Source organism: Danio rerio, chromosome 21, assembly GCF_049306965.1.
Source record: "Danio rerio strain Tuebingen ecotype United States chromosome 21, GRCz12tu, whole genome shotgun sequence".
NCBI lineage: Eukaryota > Metazoa > Chordata > Actinopteri > Cypriniformes > Danionidae > Danio > Danio rerio.
The window spans coordinates 22,971,702-22,991,748 of record NC_133196.1 but is presented as its reverse complement, the minus strand read 5'-3'; the positions used below and the strand labels follow the sequence as shown (position 1 = coordinate 22,991,748).

The 20,047-nt window shown below is 35.6% G+C and overlaps 3 protein-coding genes across 4 annotated transcripts in view; all 3 read left to right on the top strand.

The window, feature by feature from the left end:
• The first annotated feature begins 1,988 nt into the window (after window positions 1-1,988).
• Window positions 1,989-3,077, top strand: or113-4 (odorant receptor, family A, subfamily 113, member 4). Its single transcript, XM_017352938.4, has one exon. It carries the CDS (start codon window positions 2,106-2,108, stop codon window positions 3,060-3,062), a length of 957 nt encoding a protein of 318 aa, XP_017208427.2. The 5' UTR covers window positions 1,989-2,105; the 3' UTR covers window positions 3,063-3,077.
• A 1,653-nt stretch (window positions 3,078-4,730) lies between these two features.
• diablob (diablo, IAP-binding mitochondrial protein b) lies at window positions 4,731-9,639 on the top strand. Its single transcript, NM_001243034.1, is given in 6 exon segments — window positions 4,731-4,805; window positions 5,206-5,341; window positions 6,753-6,878; window positions 6,972-7,082; window positions 7,323-7,419; window positions 9,088-9,639. Coding segments are annotated over 6 exon segments (702 nt in total). The 5' UTR covers window positions 4,731-4,764; the 3' UTR covers window positions 9,279-9,639.
• A 7,978-nt stretch (window positions 9,640-17,617) lies between these two features.
• The window catches only part of nectin3b (nectin cell adhesion molecule 3b), a 112,321-nt gene continuing 109,891 nt past the window's right edge, over window positions 17,618-20,047 (top strand). Inside the window, 2 exon segments of one of the 2 annotated variants that reach the window (NM_001014304.1) lie at window positions 17,618-17,744; window positions 18,922-19,152. In NM_001014304.1, the coding sequence (NP_001014326.1) occupies window positions 19,059-19,152 (94 nt within the window). In that variant the 5' untranslated portion in view covers window positions 17,618-17,744; window positions 18,922-19,058. 2 annotated transcript variants of the gene reach the window in all.

The following is a 20,047-nucleotide window of genomic DNA, read 5'->3' as shown; positions in this document are numbered from 1 at the left end:
GAGCACTTTGAATGGCACCCTGTTCAGGTATGGTTCAGAATGAGCAGAAAGAATTGATTATGACCCACTGCTCTTGGGTACAATAAAGTATGGGCTGTAAAACCCGCTCTTCATTTCAGTTGGAGGGACCAGCTAGATTGCATCCTTCGCCAGGAGTATAGCCATCTCCTTGCGTGAGACTTGGGCACCTGCGGCATTGACCGCCATGAAATGCGTGCCTGTAAAATCGGGAGGCCATATAATGAATTGAATCACACAGCTGAATCTGAATATCTGGACGAACTACTACGTCAGGCTGGGCAGTACTAGTAAGCACCATTACTGGAGCGATCGCAGGCACACCTGTGGTGGGGAAGCTCAGGATGGGGAGGAAGAGCTAAAACTGAGAGATTGGCACTAACCTTCCTTCTAGGATCCCTTGGGGAGGCTGGAAGGGAGAGATGTGAGAGAAATAAATAAGTCCATTCTCTGACACCCTCAAAATCTGTTGCAAAGTGCACCAAGGGGTGTCGGCAGCTCGACGCAGCCACTAGCCATGGTGGTGAAGCGGATCATCCCTCCACAGCCCCATGCTCCAGGTCCTCCGCAGCTCCATGCTCCAGACCTTCCACAGCTCCATTCTCCAGACCCTCCATCTCTCCCCCTGTTCCGCCTCCGCTCCACCTCCCTCCTGAACTGTTCTGGGAGTGTCTGGAATCCGCTCTTAGAGAACTTTCACGATCACCAGTGATCCTTCCTGACAGATCACTGGGAAACTGCAAATGTCATGTTTAGGAACTACAAATCCTATCAGGCCATGTAAAACACCAGCTGCTCATCACGGCTGATGAGACACACACACAGCTGAGACTTGTGATGACTGATCATTCAGACTATTTATACACCACACACGTGCACAACTAAGGCTCAACCTGTGCAGTGCACATGCCCTATAGTCTTGAATAAAAAGTGCCCTTCCAAAATGATCTGAAGTGTCATCCAGCAAGCGTGGTTTAATTTCAGTTCAATTCATCTTTATTTCTATAGCACTTTTACAATGTTGATTGTGTCAAAACAGCTTAACATAGAAGTTCTTGTAAATTGAAACTGTGTCAGTCCAGTGTGGTCATCCCGGATAAACGGGGAATGAGCTGCCACAAACACTGTAAGTTTGTATAGGGTGTGCTGAGGAGGAGTGAGGGGTCAGCAAGACCGGAGGCAACGGATAAGCCCTACTGTAATCCCCAGATCTGGCCAAGTGCTCATCGCTTTGTGGGGAACAACAGTGGCCCTCACAGTGAGGGAATAAGCTGTTCGCGAGCTCTGCATCAACAAGCTGGACCCCCAGACACATGATGCAGTAGCCGTACCCCTCATGCGGAGATAGGAACCATCGCATCTGGAAATGCATGGTCAGAACAAAGTCTTGAAAAATGTTACCCCTCTTTCAAGGGTCCGTATGAAACAACTGCAGGACTAGTAATGCATGGATGATTTGTTCAGAAAAAGAAGAAGAAGAAAAAGTACTCTGTGGAGCATAACAAAAGTGATTTTTACCTAAAGTCAAGAACAATTATTAACTTAGCACAAAAAAAGCATTATAATATTTACAATAACAATAATTAAAACAATTGTTGTAATATAATTATATAATTACAAAAAAATATTATAATATTAAAATAAATATATTATACTGAAGTTTATCGTAATGATGTTTAAAATTCAGACTTGGCATTACAATAATAAATACAAGAAGATAAAAGATAAACATTTTCGACAGCTGAACTTCACAATATTAAAAATTTTTTTTTACTATTGTATATTTTTGAGCAAGTCGATTCTGTCAGATTAACTTGTCTTTCACCCTGGCCATATACTCTGTCACACACACACATTACATACACAAACAAGACACCCGGTGGGATTCAGGTTAAAGATATTTAAAGCGTGATATTTTGAAACCCCTGGATTCATTCTTTTTTACTCTCTCACTCTCGCTGTGGCTTCAACATCACCTCAGAGGAGCTTTATCTAGATTAGCACTAGCAAGAAATGTGTAGATTTCACTGTTGATCTGTTCAGCATTAACAGCACCTATGTTAATTGTGTGTTGATATCTAATATTTATGAAAATGTCTAATTTTAATGAATCTGCATCTAACCTCACTCTGGGACTAATTGATCAAAATACTCCAATGAAGGCATCTTTGATTGTGACACCAAGTATTGTTTTCCTTTATGTCAACGGGGTCATGATCTTCACTTTAAGGAAAAAGGCTGTTTTTCAGGAGATGTCTCGCTATATTCTGTTTGGTCACATGCTTTGGGTCGATACATTGAGTCTCATTTTTAGTCTTTCAGTGTATATATGTGCTGTCTGTAGGTTTTTAATAATCAGAAACATCTGTCTTTTTCTTCTCGTTTCTGCAAAAGCTCTCTTTCATGTCTCTATCTTAAATCTGTCTTTAATGTCACTGGAGAGATATGTGGCCATCTGTTTTCCTCTCAGACATGCAGAATTCACCAGTTTTAAAATTACTCACACAGCTATTGTCGTTGTTTGGGTCTTGGGATTGATTCAGTGTTTGTCTGAAGTCATTATCTTCTATTCTTTTGATTCTGCAAACACAGTTCTGAATTCATTTTGCACAAGAATTATACTTTTCAGACTGCAGATCTACAAGAGCATTGACATAGCTTTCACGTGTATATTTTTTGTGTTGGTGTCTTTTGTTATAATCTTTACCTATGCCTCTATAGCAGCTGTGGCTAAAACTGCTGCTTGTGATAAACTGTCAGCCAAAAAAGCTAATAAGACTGTTCTTCTGCATCTAATACAGCTGGGTCTTGGTGCAATGTCCATCTTAGTTGGAGTTGTCCAAGAAGCTATTTATCTGTCTACTAACTATTTAACTGCAATAAATGTGATGTATTTTTGTTTTGTGGTGTTTATAGTTTTCCCCAAGTGTCTAAGTCCTCTTATTTATGGTATGCGAGATCAGGCTTTTTGTTGTCTCTTTAAATATTACTTCACATTCGGTAAAGGTAAAGTCAAACCAGTTTTAATAGAGCTACATGTGTAATAGCAATGGTTTAAACATTTGCACTTTGTATAGTGTTGTATGTTGCCACTATTTATTAAAGTTGAATCAGACATACTCAACAAACTGATGCAAACAAATGTTTGTCTTTATTATTTTTATTTATGTATTATATTATATCATATTATATTTCAATAAAGAATAACAGAGATGAATATTTTTCCACAGAGAACAGTCTTCAGGATCTAAATCCTTCACAAACACAAGCCTTTTCTTTAATAAGAAGTTAATCTTTGGGGTCTTTTGACACTTAGCATGATCAATAGACATGACTGATGGATGTGACCCACTCGTATTCAGACTTCAGTGAATGTGTCAGCTGGGAACATTTAGCAGAATCCTCATTCATGCCAAAAAAAAAAGTAAAAACGGCTTCTGAAGCTTCTGTGAGTACTTCGATGGCATGTTGGTGTCTAATTATTATTCATGCACTGAGTTTTCTTGTGAGAAGATGCTGCTTCTCGATTGTTGGTCAAGCTGTGAGACCGTAGTGTTGTCAGAAGTACCAACAACAGAAGTACCAAGTCTGTATTGAAATGTTGTTGTTGTTGTTGTTGTTGTTGTTGTTGTTGTTGTTGTTGTTGTTTGTTTTTGTTTTTTAATGTAGTGATCACAGCATTTCCTGCTTGTATTTTGTGCCTGAGTACTTTGGTCTTTTAAAAATAGATATGTGCCAGTGTACATTTTGAAATAAAAATATAAAAAATCTTGCATTTCTGCCGAATCTACATATAAGTTGTTCTTACTTAAGGAGCCAGATTCACACAAATTACTTGCGATTATAATAGATAATTCCCTTCAAAAATTATAATAAACTATATAACATGTGGCAACTATTTTAATGCAAACTAATAACTGGTCTCCATCAAAAAAAAGATGATGAAATAGTATGTAGCTATCAACTGTATCCAAGCACAGGAAAAAAAGAGAAAAATATTATTTGGGTCAAAGATGAGAAGGCTGATAAGGTTAGAAAGCAAAACACCTGCGGCACTTATTGAACAGTTCAAACTTGTTTTACAAACTTGACTATATAAATGTCATGACATTGTGGTTGGCCTTCAGGTAGACGTATATTTGTAGGGCTGGTTGTGGTGGTGGTTATGACAATTCAAATACAGCACATGTTATATAGACTCCCAAAAGAGAAAATTAAACTATGCATATATCAGCAATAAGGAAATTATACTTTTATTTTAAGTTTATTTAATAAATGTAATGCTTATATATATATTGCCAGATTACCCAAACAAACAAATCAACTAAGTGGATTAATTTACAGAGATTAATTTTTACTTAAAGAATAATAATCTGTGCTAGCAAAATAAACATTGTAAATTTCACATATGGGGTTTAATGTGTTCTTGAACACTCTTCCAGGCCCGTATGGGGGGTTTAGGTGGTTCGAAATACATACCCCCTTTTTATAAGTTTTTAAGTTTTATTTATTTTAAAATTCTATACTTATAACATTATTTATAAAACTGTAATAACTTACAGTTTAAACGCACATTTGTCAATAAACACTTTGTGTTAAAAAAAAAAAGGTATGGGAAGCACTTTGACAAAATTGTGAAAGAAATGTTTGTTGCATCAGAAAGTGGATATGAATCAAGATGTTAAGAGTGCAATTCTCTTCAACACCGACAGAAGGAGATGTTACAGTTTCATCATCTTAACAAGTATGGCGGCGTACAGGAGGAAGTTGTTCGCTGCAGGACTGAGGTTGTTTATTTATTCATCGGTATCAAGTAACGTTATTACGTTTAACTTTATCTAACTTGTATAACGTTAGTATTTGTTGTTGTTTGTACAATCACCAATAACAGACCACGCTTAACTTTAGCTAACTTATACATATGTCGTATCTGTACAATCATCAATAAAGGACCAGTAGTTGCTTAAACAAACGTAACGTTAGCGTTGACCGATCAATGTTTTGGCAGTTGTAGAAAACATTCGCTAATGATTCTACTCCATTGTAGAGCTTATTTTCTGCTCCACTTGGCCTAGTTTGTTAAATTTATCTTTACGAAATGCTGCTTTTGACTTGAGCAACTGTATTATTCGTCATAAGGTGTTGTTGCTTTCCCCTTAACTTTTGCTGTTGTTGTGTGTACGTTAGCTATGCAGCTTCGTTGTTGAGCAGCGGCGGCTCGTGTCAGGCTGGCCGGAGACTCTTTCTGCTGCCCGGGATCTTCAGGAAACACCGGAGGACTTTGAGTGTCACTGGTGCTATTTGTGCTGTTCCCTTCCTTCAGGTCTGCACAACAACACTGTCACTGCACTATACACTATTTTACTGATAAAATGTCTAAAATTTAAAAATGTAACAAGCAACAACAGTGTTTAGGAGATAAACTGGTTGTCAATTACGGACTGAGGTTTTTGCAACTAATCGTAGGCTGTTTTACCCCCCTAAAATTAATAACATATTCACAATTTACTCGCACTTGAGTCTAATTTTATTTGAATATATTTATTTTGTTATTATTTGTTTCATTTTAGTAAACACTCTGGTATACAGTGAAATGCTTACACAACCGCCTTTGACCTTAAAAATAATAAAAACAATAATAATTTAACAAGATTTGAAGAAGTTATGCAATAGAAAATAAATAAAACTATTCAAAGACTTTCACAATAGAGTAAGTGAATGTAGAAAAGCAGTACAAAGTATAAAAATATAGCTTATCTGTACAAACAGAAACATAGAAGTGTTTCTAACAAAGTGAGGAAGTGTGTATCCTATACATTAGATCAGTGGTCACCAAACTTGTTCCTGGAGGGCCGGTGCCCTGCAGATTTTAGCTCCAACCCTAATCATACACACCTGAACAAGCTAATCAAGGTCTTACTAGGTATTCTTGAAACATCCAAGCAGGTGTGTTGAGGCAAGATGGAGCTAAACCCTGCAGGGACACCGGCCCTCCAGGACCAGGATTGGTGACCCCTGCATTAGATGGTTTGTCAAGCCCCCTTACATGTATAACATATAACATATATAATATATAAGTTCCAATTCTTAAGTTAAATTATTTTATTTAGCATAAAATAATATATTTTGTAAAAACCATTGACTTCCATAGTAGTTAAAATACATGCTATGAAATTTAATGTCGCAAGCTTTCTTCAAAATATCCCCATTCTGTTCAATGACTGAAAGAAAGTCAAGCAGATTTGGAGTAATAGGATGTAAAGGACTTGTTCAAAGTAAAGGATGAGTAAATTTTGATGATAGAATTTTCAGTTTTGGGTGAACTATCCCTTAGAAATAAAAATACTGTAACAGCATTATTATATGTTATCTATTTTTAAACCATTTCAGATTTAATTTATTATCTAACATCCCAATGCAGATTTTTTTGTTGTTTTCACAAAAGCGATAATATTATTTAAAAGGTGTTTTATATTTTTTATTTGTAACATTTTGTGCAAATATTTTAATCTACAAGCAGGCATGTTTATTTTAGTTTGACAATCAATTTTATGGCCTACCAATGCAAATACTTGCGACTTGGCTCATGTATATTTCTGACTGGTCTTGAAAAATGAACTAGCTTATTCATATTTATGAGCTTAATTTAATTTCTGTTATTTTCACCTAAATTCTGACCAGAAGGAAGAAAAAAACACACTTTAACTTTTCTTTTTTGCCTTTGTCTCATTTAGAAACCAGAAAATCTGTCCCATGAAGATCTAGTAAGGAGAGCATCGTCTCTGGTCACTGACAGTGCAAGCACTTTCCTCTCACAAACTACTTTAGCACTGATCGATTCCTTCACTGGGTACATTAAGGTAATCACTAGTATTGCAGTAATGAATCGATGGTTTCATTTTCATCATTAAACAGGTTTGCAAAATCAACATTCCATATTTTGTCTTCTGTAGGCCGTAAACATTCTTGTTGAGTTACACAAGCAATATGAGGCATCCATCAGCAAGTTTACTCCTGAGGAAGAGAATGCCATCTGGAAGGTCATTCTTGGTCAGCGTCAGGAGGTAGTGATTTTAAAATACCCAGAAGTTCATGAGCTCCTAAATTATTAGTGTTATTATCATCATTATTATTATTATTATTATTACTACTTCTGCTACTGCTACTACTAATAGATGTGTTGAATGTGTTGTAACACTTTAAATTATTTTCATTTTTGCAATATTTGCAATATCTAATAGTTGTTGAATATGCCATTGTGATATGCTGACTATACCTTCTTCTCAATGTTTAAAAAAAATCAGGTAATTGGCAGGAGAAAGAATTGTACACACTTTGAATCCTGCTGGATGACCGCCGTCAATCTCTCGCAACAGGCAGCAGAGGCAGCTTTCAATGCAGGTAGCTTTAACTTTCTGGATGTTTAGAGATGTTCAAAGTTTTCATGTTATTTTTTTTAAGAAACATTTTAGCAGTTCTGATAATTATTTAATTATAGTTGTTTAATTAAATTGAAATATGTTTTATGTCTGAATCAACAAGAAAATAAATTGTTTTGAGCAATTCCATGCAAATGTCAACCTTGCCATGAAACAAAAATTAAGTTTTCGCCAAAATAGCAAAACCGTTTCTGTGTTTTTTTTTTTTCAAGCAAGTATTTTACTGTGCTTATTATATTTGATTTCCCAAAATCACACAAGTGCCAATTTTACATCTGTCACATCCATATCAAAGCTTGTTCCTCATAAATGCAAAAAAATGTCAAATAATCAATCATTTTTGTTCTATAGTGAGCCAGCGCTCATTCTTTTGATTAGCATTATTTCTTTTGGGTTGTGCAGTATAATTCACAGAATGTCTACAAAGTGTGCTTTATAGTGTAAACTCACAAACTTTTTGTCACATCAATAATGCATGCTTATTTTTCTCATTTAAATTACAATTTTTTTTTACAGATTGATATTTTTCTGCTTCTATAACTCTGTGGTTAATTGTTTTAAAAAATATAAACAGATGTTTAAATATAATGTTACATATACTTTCTCTGTGAATTTTTGTGGTTGAGATTTTACTGCAAACGTCACATCCATAATGCTGGAATTGCTCATACTGTGTATGCTGTATATTCACATGTAGTTGAATACAAAATTATTAATTTCAATATCAGTTTTATTTATAAAGCACTATTAAACACAACCAGAGGTTGACTAATGTGCTGCACAATACACATCACAACAAAGAAAAGTAGAAAAAAAATATTAGTGCTCCTTTCATATTAATTATTATAAAAGTGCTGTTTAAAACATATTTTTTTAAATAATACATTTAACAACTAATTTATTTGATCTCTGCAATGATAACACTACATAATATTTTACTCATTATATTGCAAAATACTAATATTCACCTTGAAGTGTCATTTAAAGTTTTAACTAGATTAATTGGGTTAACTAGGCAAGTTAGGGTAATTAGGATAGTCACTGGACAACTGTGGCTTGTGTGTGGTCAAACAAAATATAATATATACCATAATAAAAATGCTTTTATTCCAGTCAAACTAAAAGACAAAAGCTATTTTGCAAAAGAAAGAAAGTTTGTATAAGAAATATTGAGAAATTTCCCCTACTCCTTTTAACAGCACTTGTGAATTACTGTAAAAATTAAATTTCACAGGTGGACTAGTAATATTTTCCTTCAACTACATATTTATGCACAGAAATCATTATTATGTGCTGATATTGTTGATATTATATATTATAGGAAAATATGCACATTTCTTGTATGTAGTCACCATTTAAATTCACCATTCGAAAGACAACCAAATCAGTTTTAAAAACGGTATGTTTAATTATTCTAAAATGTAAGAATTAGCAAATAGAAGTCAACACAAGATATGTCAACCAAACATTTTCCTGTCAGCTTTTGTATAGCTTTAATATATATCATGGCATTTTGGAAATAAGTATGTTTAGTGTGGTGACCCATTTTAATTGGACACCTACTGCCACTTGGTGTTCATTTGTTGAAGTGCACTCTTATCCATCTGCTGTATTTGTCTATTTTCTCCAGGAGCTGATCAGGCTTCAGTGGCCGCACAGTCCAGTCTGCAGGTGGCACAGTCTCAGGTGGAGCAGGTTAAACAGCTCATGCTAGAGGCTGAGATACAACTCAAAGACTCTAAAGCCGAGTATAGCGAGAGGCTTCAGGTGGCCCTCAGTGAGGATGAGGATATCCCAGATGCATATCTACGAGAGGACTAGTTGAATCAAGCCCTTTTACACAGCCTTAAAACACACATGTACCACTACTGAAGCACAGAATCCTGTTTGTATTGCATACACATTATGTGCAAGTTAATTATTGTGTGTGGGAGTGGTTCAGGATGGATGCTGAGAAATGATTCAGCTAGGAAAATGTATATGAATGAGTTTAAGAAGTATTAAATATCAAACTATGAGGGTAGGAAAGGGGACTTTTTTGTAATCTTGTTTTCCAGATCAGGAGCTTCAGGTTTGTGTGCAATTGATTTTTTTTTTTGTGTTGTTTTGTTTTTTATGTATAATATGTGTGATTTGCATTTACAGAAAGATGCTACCTTTATAGAATAAACCACTAAAAGGATTTATTTTGATTTTGGTTACTTTTTTGTTTATATTAAAATTTAAAGTATTAGATAATTTAAAAATCTATTGATAAAACCTGTGTGGTTTAAAGCCTTACTTTTATTTCAAATATTTTCCTCTAAACTTTACAAGTTATCCATAATTAATACATTGATTAAGACTTTACTTACCTGTGCTGAAATTTGCAACATCACTTGCATATTTATTTATATATTTATTTATCTGGATTCATTATTTATTTTGTGTTATAGGAAAACTATTTTACTTTTATTCTTAAGTCGTTATGGCATTTTTTTCTAACTTAGCACAACATTTCTTTACACCATATTATATAATTTTATATTTAAATGGCATGTTTCATGTTTGTTAATTTGGACAACACAAGTTACTTCACTTCATTGGAGTTAATCCATATTTGACAGAATATGTATTATTATTATGAAATTTGGCCTAATGTCATTTTCAGTTGAACAAATGTTAAATTAAATTTTAACACATTTGTATACAATTGACTAAAACGATATACCTAATAAATCCAGAACGATATCATAAAGATATATAAATGAATAAATCTAAAAATACAAATATTTTAAACGGTTTTCCATATCCGTCACTTTTTTTGTTTGGGGATAGTTTACACACACACACACACACGATTCTGTTGTAGCCCTACTTGTCCACTTTTCTCTTGTTCCAAAACTAAATAGTCTTAATAATGTTGACGGTGTCTAATGACCTCAACATTATTTTTTTATTTAATTTTTGGAACTTCCGTCAATTGTCCAGTTGTCAACAGATTGTAACAACTTGAGGGTGAGTTAAAGGGAAGTACATTTTTATTTGAACTACCCGTTAAATATTTTTGTCAACGAAAAGCAATACATTTTACATCAGTAGTTTCTTAGTCTGAGTCAAAAGTCTTCCGCTGTGCATCCTTAGTCACGTCGATCTGCGCTTTATCTCCAGCTGCTTTCCAGCTTATTCTTCATGCCAGATTTTGTCTGCGTTTGTGAAGTTCAGAATTTTCTCTTTTTACTTAATCACTGTTTCAGTCAGATTTACAGAGCCAAGATCATAGGTCTTTCCTTCAGCTTTTTCCGATATTAATCGTGATTCCGTCAGGCGTATTAATTGATTAATGACAAATACCTTTGTAGTTCTTTATAGAATAAGTTCTGCTTGGGGAAAGCAAACAAATGACCTTTTGTTAAGATACACTGGTGATGATTTTCAACAAAATGGCAAAAGCATCTTGTCATGAAGCATATTAGTTTCAATAAATACATTTGTAATCTGACTAAATTGAGTGGCAACTCGTTTTAAAATAAGGTCCTTGAGGAGTGATTGAACAGCCAGGTGGCGCTGTTGGACAGATCATAGTTGACATTATTTTTTTCTTTCTGGAAGTAGCAATAGTGGAAGGCAGTGGTGAAAATATTTACATCAGCCACCTCACAATGCAATCTGTAGCCAACTATTTCTAAAGATTTGTTATTTTTCTTAAATATTCATAATATCTCAACTGCAACTTTTCAGTTTTTAGTGTTATGCCATTGCTGCATTTAACCTTTTTATTATTATTTTGTCTATTAAATTCAATTAAATGGATAAACAGAAAATTAATTCCTCAAACCTAAATAGACTTACAAGGTTCCAATATTGCTCCATACATACTAGGTCCAAAATGACCTAGAAAGCATTTTTTTTTTTTGTAATTTATCTTTTCTGAGGCCAATAGTTGTATTTCAGTCAATATGATTAATAGATCACAATATTAAAAAGCCAACAGCAAACTTTTACATGAAATATTCTTGGAAGTGAACAAAACCTTTATTTTAGAATGAGTGCAGGCTTATTGTGTGTTTAATTCTGAAGAATGTGGCAAAGCCTATTTCCAGTTTTAAAAACAGTGTGGTATTTATAGCGTACTGCTTACCAAACATTGGTCAAAATGACACAAAGACAATAGAAGAGTCAAAAGCGCTCTTCCTTCCAAGTCTTCAATCCAAAAACTCTGACATCTTCATGTGAAACAGCATGTTAAATAGACAAAACAAACACAGCCACATCTTATATATCTCAGTTTGATGTTATCCTATCAATGACTGCCCTGTGCAACCATTGTGATGGAAATTCTGCTCTGACTAACATGGATTTGAACACTTGATCCCACTTCAGAACGTCACCAGCATGCCATTGTTGACTGAACGCTGAAGTAATTTGGGGTTTGTTGGAATAATCAAAGGAAAAACCCTGACAGCAAACATTCGGTTTTTGATCTTGCGCCGCGTATTTATATAGCAAAAGACTTGTTTATTAAATCCGAAATAAAGGAATGAAAATAAAAAGAACACTTCACGTTGAGCGATGACCTTGAATAAAAAATAGAGACTTAAAGCACGAATCAAAACACATGCATAAACAACTCCTCGCTTCTTCAGCCGTTCATTCCCTGCATCTCTTCTGCGCATAAATGGCATGCTATATGATGAAATTAGGCACATGATTTGTTTTCTGAGGGGGGCTGTTCTGTGTTACTTGTCTAAGAAATGTTTAAACTGCAGCTTTATGAAAAACTGGTTTATTTACTTCAATAAACTAGTGTTCACTGCAGTGAGGGAGTTAAGTCAGGACGTGTTGGTACAAAAGAGAGCACCAAACCTCCTCCTCTAAGGGTCCTTGAGGACTCATGCAACATTCCTGAAGCAGGCAACACCATCCTGCTTTTTACAAAATGCAACGGTGAGTAATATCTTTTTAGGGGGTGAAGTATAAGAAACATTAAAGTGTTTAGATTGAGAAAGCACTTTTAGGCACGTAATGCTTGATAAATGACCAAACAATTTGCAGAGTTTTAAACGGCAGGTTTGAGCAATTACATCTCAAGTGCTGTAAAGTATGTCCATTTGTTCTGGTTCCAAGACGACCTCTGAAGCGAGTTGAGGACTAGATCAACTGCATTATCTCTTCAGTTCAGGATACATTACCATTTGAATGTTGCCATGGCATCACACCATTAGACACACAAAACCTCTTTGAAGAAAGCTTTCCCAGTGACGGGCTTAAAGACTTTTGTTGCTATCAGGAATATCTGCTACAGAAATATCCATAAATTAGGTGTTTTTTTAAATTGGGCTATTATTGTAACCTTAATGTTATATTAACAAATGGCCAAAGGTTACAACACATCATTTCTCCGCCCCCATCCCCTCTCTCTCTCTCTAAGGGAAACAAAATACAAATCTACATAGCCCTGTGTGAAAAAGTTTTGCTCACTAAACCTAATAACTTAGTACAGGGGCGGACTGGCCATCTGGCAATTCTGGCAAATGCCAGAAGGGCCGGACCAATTTTTAAATGTGGGCCGGTCAGTTTTTTTTTTTTTTTTTTAGCATGTATTGTTTTTAAGTGCAGACAGCTTTTATCTCTTGCTAGATGTGATATTATGATGATGATAATAAAAATAATAATAAGAAATGTATATCATTTGGCCCAATCGGCAACTGCCACCTGGTTTCAAGATGGGCCGACCCAATCCAAGGTTACCCGGACATAATCAAAATCTGGCAAGAATGTCATATTATTTCACCATCTTTAAACCAAAATAAATAGTGAATTTGCGTGTCCGTGGGTGGGGCTGTGTCGGTGTGGTAATGTGGGCTGGTGTGGCAACAGTCCCAGGGCTGAATTTTTGTCCCAGTCCGCTCCTGACTTAGTAGCAACAACTGCAATCAAGCATTTTTGATAACTTGCAGTGTGTCTGTTACAGTGCTGTGGACGCATTTTGGCCCACTCATCCAATTAGAATTGTTGCAATTTAGCCACATTAGAGGATTTTTGAGCATGAACTGCCTTTTTAAGCTTTAACAAGGCCAATCCAAAGTCTTCATTTAGTTTTTCTTCAGCCATTCAGAAGTGGACTTGCTTTGAATCATTTAAATTCTTCTTCAAGATATTTTGATGCTCAGCAGAATTCATGGTTCCATTTATGACAGCTTTTCCACATCCTAGAGCAGCAAAACAGCCCAATACCATCACACTACCACCACCACATTTTACTGTTGCTATGATGGTCATTTTCTGAATTGTGGAAACACCTTTCAGTCAGTCCACAGAGCAAAAAAGTTCCGGGGATCATCAAGATGTTTTCTGGCAATACTAAGTCGAGTCTTTCTTTTTGATCAGTGATTTTATCCCAGTCTTTTTCTTATGGTCATGAACACTCAGGCAAGTGAGACCTGCAGTTCTTTGGATGTTGCTGTGGGGTCTTTTGTGACCTCTTATATGAGTTGTTGCTGCACGCTTGGGGTAATTTTGGTCGGCCGTCCACTCCTGGAAAGGTTCTCTACTGATCCATCCTTTTATCATTTTTATATATAAAGAAATTCTCTTTTTGTAGGTTTGTCTGTATATATAGACAAATCTACTAAACGAAATTTCTTCATATGTAATATATATTAAATAAAATTATATATAATTAAAATTGTATTAATTATAACATGTTCACACATTGTAAGTTTTGTCATTTCTTAATGGAGTTTCTATCTAACTTAGGTGGAACCTAAGTAATAATACAGTTGTATTAGTTAGTTAATGCATTTACTAACACGAACAAACAATGAGCAATACAGTTATTAGAGTATTTGATCATGTTAATGTTAGTTAGTGAAAAAAGTTGCTCATTTTAATTCACTGTAAATGTACTAATGTTAACAAGCATGAATTAGAATTTGAATTAATGCATTATTAAATCTTAAATATAATTAATAAATGCTGTACATGTATTGTTCACATTTAGTTCATGTTAGTAAATACAATAATAAATAAAATCTTATTGTAAAGTATGATCCAAACCAAGACTTTTAAGGGCACCTATGATGAAAATCATCTTTTGTAAGCTGTTTGGACAGAACTGTGTGTATGTATAATGTCTCCACAGTCGTATTGGGGTGATATAAAGACATAAGTCTCTTTCTTAAATTTCCTGATATTAAAATAGAATCCAAATCCCTACATTTTGAAGCCCACTGCAACGTGATGTAGGAGTGCGGTTTCCCCGCCTAGCGCATTGATTTGCAGCCGCGTATTACCATGTCTCCATAGTAACGAGTATAATCATATCGACAAGACAAGACGTGCACAAAGCAACTGGGATTGAAAGATCTGTTGAGCTCTCTGTGATCATCAATCTTCATCAAATGTGATCAAGTAAAAAGTTTAAAACGTTTTTATAACAGTGCATGTTTTTAATTAATTACAGCAATTTTACCATTTTGACTTTATCACCACAGCCGTATGTCAGTACTATTAGTACTATCTATGAAACTAATCCTGGTTTGTGGACATTAAATCAGGTTTATTTTGTATAACATAACGGATATCCAAAAAGCGGTGGATATTAATGTGTTTAATGTGCCATGCAAAAACAGTGCAAAGTTAAACACGCACGCTGTGTGTGTGTGTGTGTGTGTGTGTGTGTGTGCTTGAACCTTGTAATGACATGAATTAACTCCACATCAAATACATCAAATAATCATTGGGAAAGTTTTTACTGTAGTATTTCTCACAAATGTTACGTGAGATCTGCTTCCTTCATTTCTGTCTGTTATCTGAGGCAACGGTGTAACGGTGGGTGGGGAGGACTAGCATTAAAGACACAATTCACAAAAACCGCTACCTGATGCTCAGAGCTATAAAATACAAACCTCTGAAAGGTATAATAAATAATTTGATGGATGTTTTGAGCTGAAACGTAACAGACATATTTCTGGAGACACAAAAGTCTTATCTTAAATCTTGACAAAAGGGGTAAAATAGGTGCCCTTTAAGTTTAACTGTAATCTAACTGTAATACTGAATAGGTGACTGTACTCAGCAGAACCTGCTTTTCTAATGGCATGCCACATTTTCACTTGACAGAACACAAAAACAGAATACATTCAGACCGAGAAATAAAGTGAAACTTTATCGATCCCTTGTCACGCGTTAGAAAGAACTGTGGAACATACATCAGAATTAAGTTATTCATCATCATAAAGTTGTCGGTCACCAGGTGAGTAAGTCCTTCTTGAATTGTTTAATCACTTGGAGGTGCTCATAAATAGTCTGTCTCTCACTGCCAGGTGAAAACATGTGCCCAGTTTTTCTTCACCGCTTTTCTCCTTTTACAAATTAACAAATGGTAAAAGAACAAGTTAGCAGAAAAACTTGCTTTTAGAATAGTTCAAGTCCAAGGTGAAACACTGGCACACAGCTGTTTAAGAAAACATTGAATAAAGATGTTCATAAATTTTAAGTGTCTCCTTACATCATTATTTTCCAATAGGCATCACTCACAGAGAAAAACTGAGTCCGTTTATACCACCAAAAAGAGAAAAAATGTATTGCTGAGTTCATGCACTGTGTCAGAAAAAAAGACGAGTCAACAAACAACAAAAAAGGGATTTAGGGTTTAGCCGGAGGAACGATGAGGATGGGCCAGGGTCTTTGTATAAGCCAAACCTTGTGGGAGCAGATGGACAAAACCTCTGCTGAATGGACAGAGTCTCTCAGTGAGATTGTTGACGAGGAGATGGTCAGTTCGTTTGGGCCGCTGAAAGAAAGGCCCGCTGCTCTGTTCAGAAGGCCTGTGGGAGAGTCTGGGGAACTCTGCCTTTGATGGAGGAAATATCAGAAAAAACAAAGAGCTGACTTTGTCGATGGTGTATTATGATCTTGGGAAATAGTTCAGACAACTTCATAAAGAGCAAATCTACTTTAAAGACCCTTTGTTTTATTTTTATGTTCAGTAATCAACTCATGTTTGAGTCAATTCCTGGAGGCATACTGTAATCAGCAAAGCCCTGAAGATAGGCATAACTTCACTTCTTTCTTTGTGTTCCAGCTACCATTCAGATAAATGAATGAGTTAAAATGTGTCTTTGTTAGACTAAGACAAGACAGAAAGTCAACATATTGCTGATCTGGCATTACTAGAGTAGTGCAATTAGCCGTCCGGTGCATTTGTCGTTTGTTGGATTAGCTCAGTCATTTCTTTATGTCCCAAATTGACTCTGACCAAGAGGTAACGGCATTGGGTGGAGGGGTTTTCTTGCAGCTTTGAGGTAAGAAATGCACAGATGAGATGAAATCCTAAAAAGGGGGCTCTGAGTGGATTAGCAGGGGGTACAAGGGGATTAAGTCTGACGCTAACTGAAAATTAGCCCCATTTGTGGGACTTGGGTAGGACAATACGTTATCTGGGTAATAGAAATGGCAAATAAAGACCCAAGATGATCTTTTTATTTTATATTCTGTGTATGCTTACATTTTTTTATTCAATTTGTTATTTAATTGATGAAAATTATTTTCAATGTAAAGCAGATTCAACATGTTTTTTTTTAATGAAGCCTTGTTATCAGCATAAATGGTTCCTTTGACATTCAGATGACCCTTACATTCCACAAATGTTTTTGAGCATCTAAAAATGTAAAAATTCTACATTTTCTAAAAATGAATAGCTCTTTAAAGCTCGTCACTTTTTCAAGGATAAATAATCAAAACAAAATAGACACTTCAAACACTTTTGTTGAAATATTTATCACTGGCATGGTTAGTTTAATGCGTCCTATATGTGTTTTAACTTATTGGACATCTATTCTGACACTATTCTGAATTCAAAGGCCTGAATGGTACTGAATAAGGAAAATCACAAATTTATAAACTAATCAGGTTTCAGCAGTCTAACAACAGAGTTTTGTAATCTATATGTTGTTCGTACTCTTCACCTTCTTGTCTGTATGTAATATGTATTGTGAACAGTTTGACAAATTTGGCAATTGTAATAATTTTTCTTAATACAATAGGTTACATTAAACATTTTCATTCTAACAGTTTTCTATAGGAGGAAAACACTTATTATTTAGGGCAGGGGCAAACTCGGTCTTGGATGGCCGGTATCTTGAAAGGTTAAGTTCCAACCCCAATCAGACTCACCTGGCCTAGCTAATCAAGCTCTTACTAGGCTTTCTAGAAACATCGTTGCAGGTGTGTTGAGGCAAGTTAAAGCTCAAATCTGCAAGACACCGGGCCTTCAGGACCAAAATTGTGCATCCCTGACTTAAGGTAGCCTATCCTATCACGTTTCTATTTTAGGTTCTTCTTGTTTACTTGCTAGTTTATAAAATATATGATTAAATTATATTTTGTTTGTGGTCATTGTATAATCACTTTCTAATAAAGTTAATCGTTGAATGTGAAGAATGTTTCCAAAATTAATTCTAAATCACCCGTTTAAAATCCAACAGCTGATGTTAAAACTTTTGTTTTGACTGTTTTTATGCATATAAGAACAATCCGGAAGGATCCTAAAGCAAGTTTTTACCTTTTAACTTTTTGTTGATTTATGAAATGATCGATTAAATATTGATAGGCCTACTAGCTGCGCGGTGGCGCATTGAGAAGCGCGTTCGCCTCACCACAAGAAGGTCGCTGGTTAGAGCCTCGGCTGGGTCAGTTGGCATTTCAATTTGGAGTTTGTATGTTCTCGCCGGGTGCTCTGGTTTCCCCCACAAATCCTAAGACATGCAGTAAAGGTTAATTGGGTAAAATTGGCTAAATTGTCCGTAGTTGTGTGAATGAGTGTGCATGGATGTTTCCTGTTGATGGGTTGCAGCTGGAAGGCCATCCGCTGCGTAAAACATGCTGGATAAGTTGGTGGTTCATTCCGCGATGGCGACCCCAAATTAATAAAGGGTCTAAGCTGAAAAAAGATGAATGAATGAATGAATGAATGAATGAATGAATGTTGATACTGGACTGGAAATGTGGACACTGCACTCAAAAATAGAAGTTAATGCGGGCTCGTTATTCATTAGTTTATTTAAATGTATTTCTTAAAAATATACAAATGTATATCTAAATCACAGGCATATACAAAACAGGCATTTTATTATTTGCCCACTCAAGGAATTTACTTACATTTTCATTATGGAACAGAAGGTGGCGCTGTAAAAGAAGACAGGAAATTGCAAATTGCTTGCAATGTTTTATTGCATCATTAAATAAATTCAATAGATTCAATGACTTGTAATTGGTGTTTATTTTGAGCACAACAAAACAGTCATTGTTTTAAAAATATACTTTAGGGATAAAATAATTAATGCTTTCAGTTTTTAGCTTTTGTGTAAGGTACATAGGAGTGTTGGTGTTACCTTAAGGTAAAAGTAAATAAATTTTATAGTCAACCAACCACATCCTGTCAACATTTAACGTTTAACACGTAATGTGTTTGCACTGAAAGGGCTTCAGGTGAGACCACACACCCCTATAACGGAGAGGCAGAGTGGTACAGTCCAGACGCAGCCTTTTCCCTATGGAGTTGTTGCTGAGGAGCTTTCAGAGTTTCGGGGAGCGAGAGAAGAGAGCACGGGCGGCGATATGGCGCTGACAATGACTGCCCATTTTCTCAGGAATAACCCGATTCAGCTGGGACTGAATGTGAGAGTCCTGCTCATGCTCTCATTTGTGTCAGGTAGGTTTGATCGTGCTTTATTTGCTGTGTCGTGAGCGCGCAAGCCCTTTGCAAAGTTTGGGGGAATCCAGCGGTCTGTGGAAACTATTGAGCGCCTAAACATGATGCAGTCCAGACTCGCGGACAGTCCCTCGGAAAACGTCACCATGCAACGACGTTTGTGTTACGAAAAGTTTCTACAACTTTAACATATAGGGTTTCGTTTTGGATAACTTCAAAATATTCTCTCTGGATGCTGAGTTGCTCCACTTTAATTGTCAAATTCCATTATTTTCCCTCAAACTACGCTGATTGCGCGAGCACGAGGACTGAGATTCAGCTGCCATGGAAACATCCGAGCAGAAACTGAGAAACAAAACAGTCGCTGGTTTTAATATAAAAATAAACCTTTGTCTCTAACGGTAGCTGCAAGTCTTTAAAGAAAACTCTGATATTGTTCAGTGTAACCGCTTGACATTTGATGTTGGTAATGGAATGTTAGTTTTCGTTTGCCAGTTCGTAATTCATGCCAAATGTTACGCTCTTTGTTTTGTTTGTTTGGTTGTTTAGCATTACATTCTGTCTGTAGCAGAAAAATGTTGCCTCGTTTTTCTGGAAAATTAAGGATAAAGAAATCTCTCCTAGCACACAAATTAGCACACAAAAAAACAGTTGGGTTTAATTTCTGGTTTCATTGTCATATTGGAGTCAAAGGTTTTAATCTAAAGGAATTTGGTGCATCCTTTAATATCAGTTTATAAAAAATTGGTTTCAGTAAGGTTAATAATGTATGTATACAATCTGTATTGTAAATTAAATCTAGACACTGATTGAAGTACAACATTGCTTTGTGGTAAAGTGTGTAAAGGGGTGAAACCAGTAAATTAGGCTTGCAATGTCTCGCCGTAATCATAAG

Bases quoted from the DNA above. Each gene is read 5' to 3' on its own strand.
- or113-4 (XM_017352938.4), top strand. From the start codon at position 2,106: ATGAAAATGTCTAATTTTAATGAATCTGCATCTAACCTCACTCTGGGA.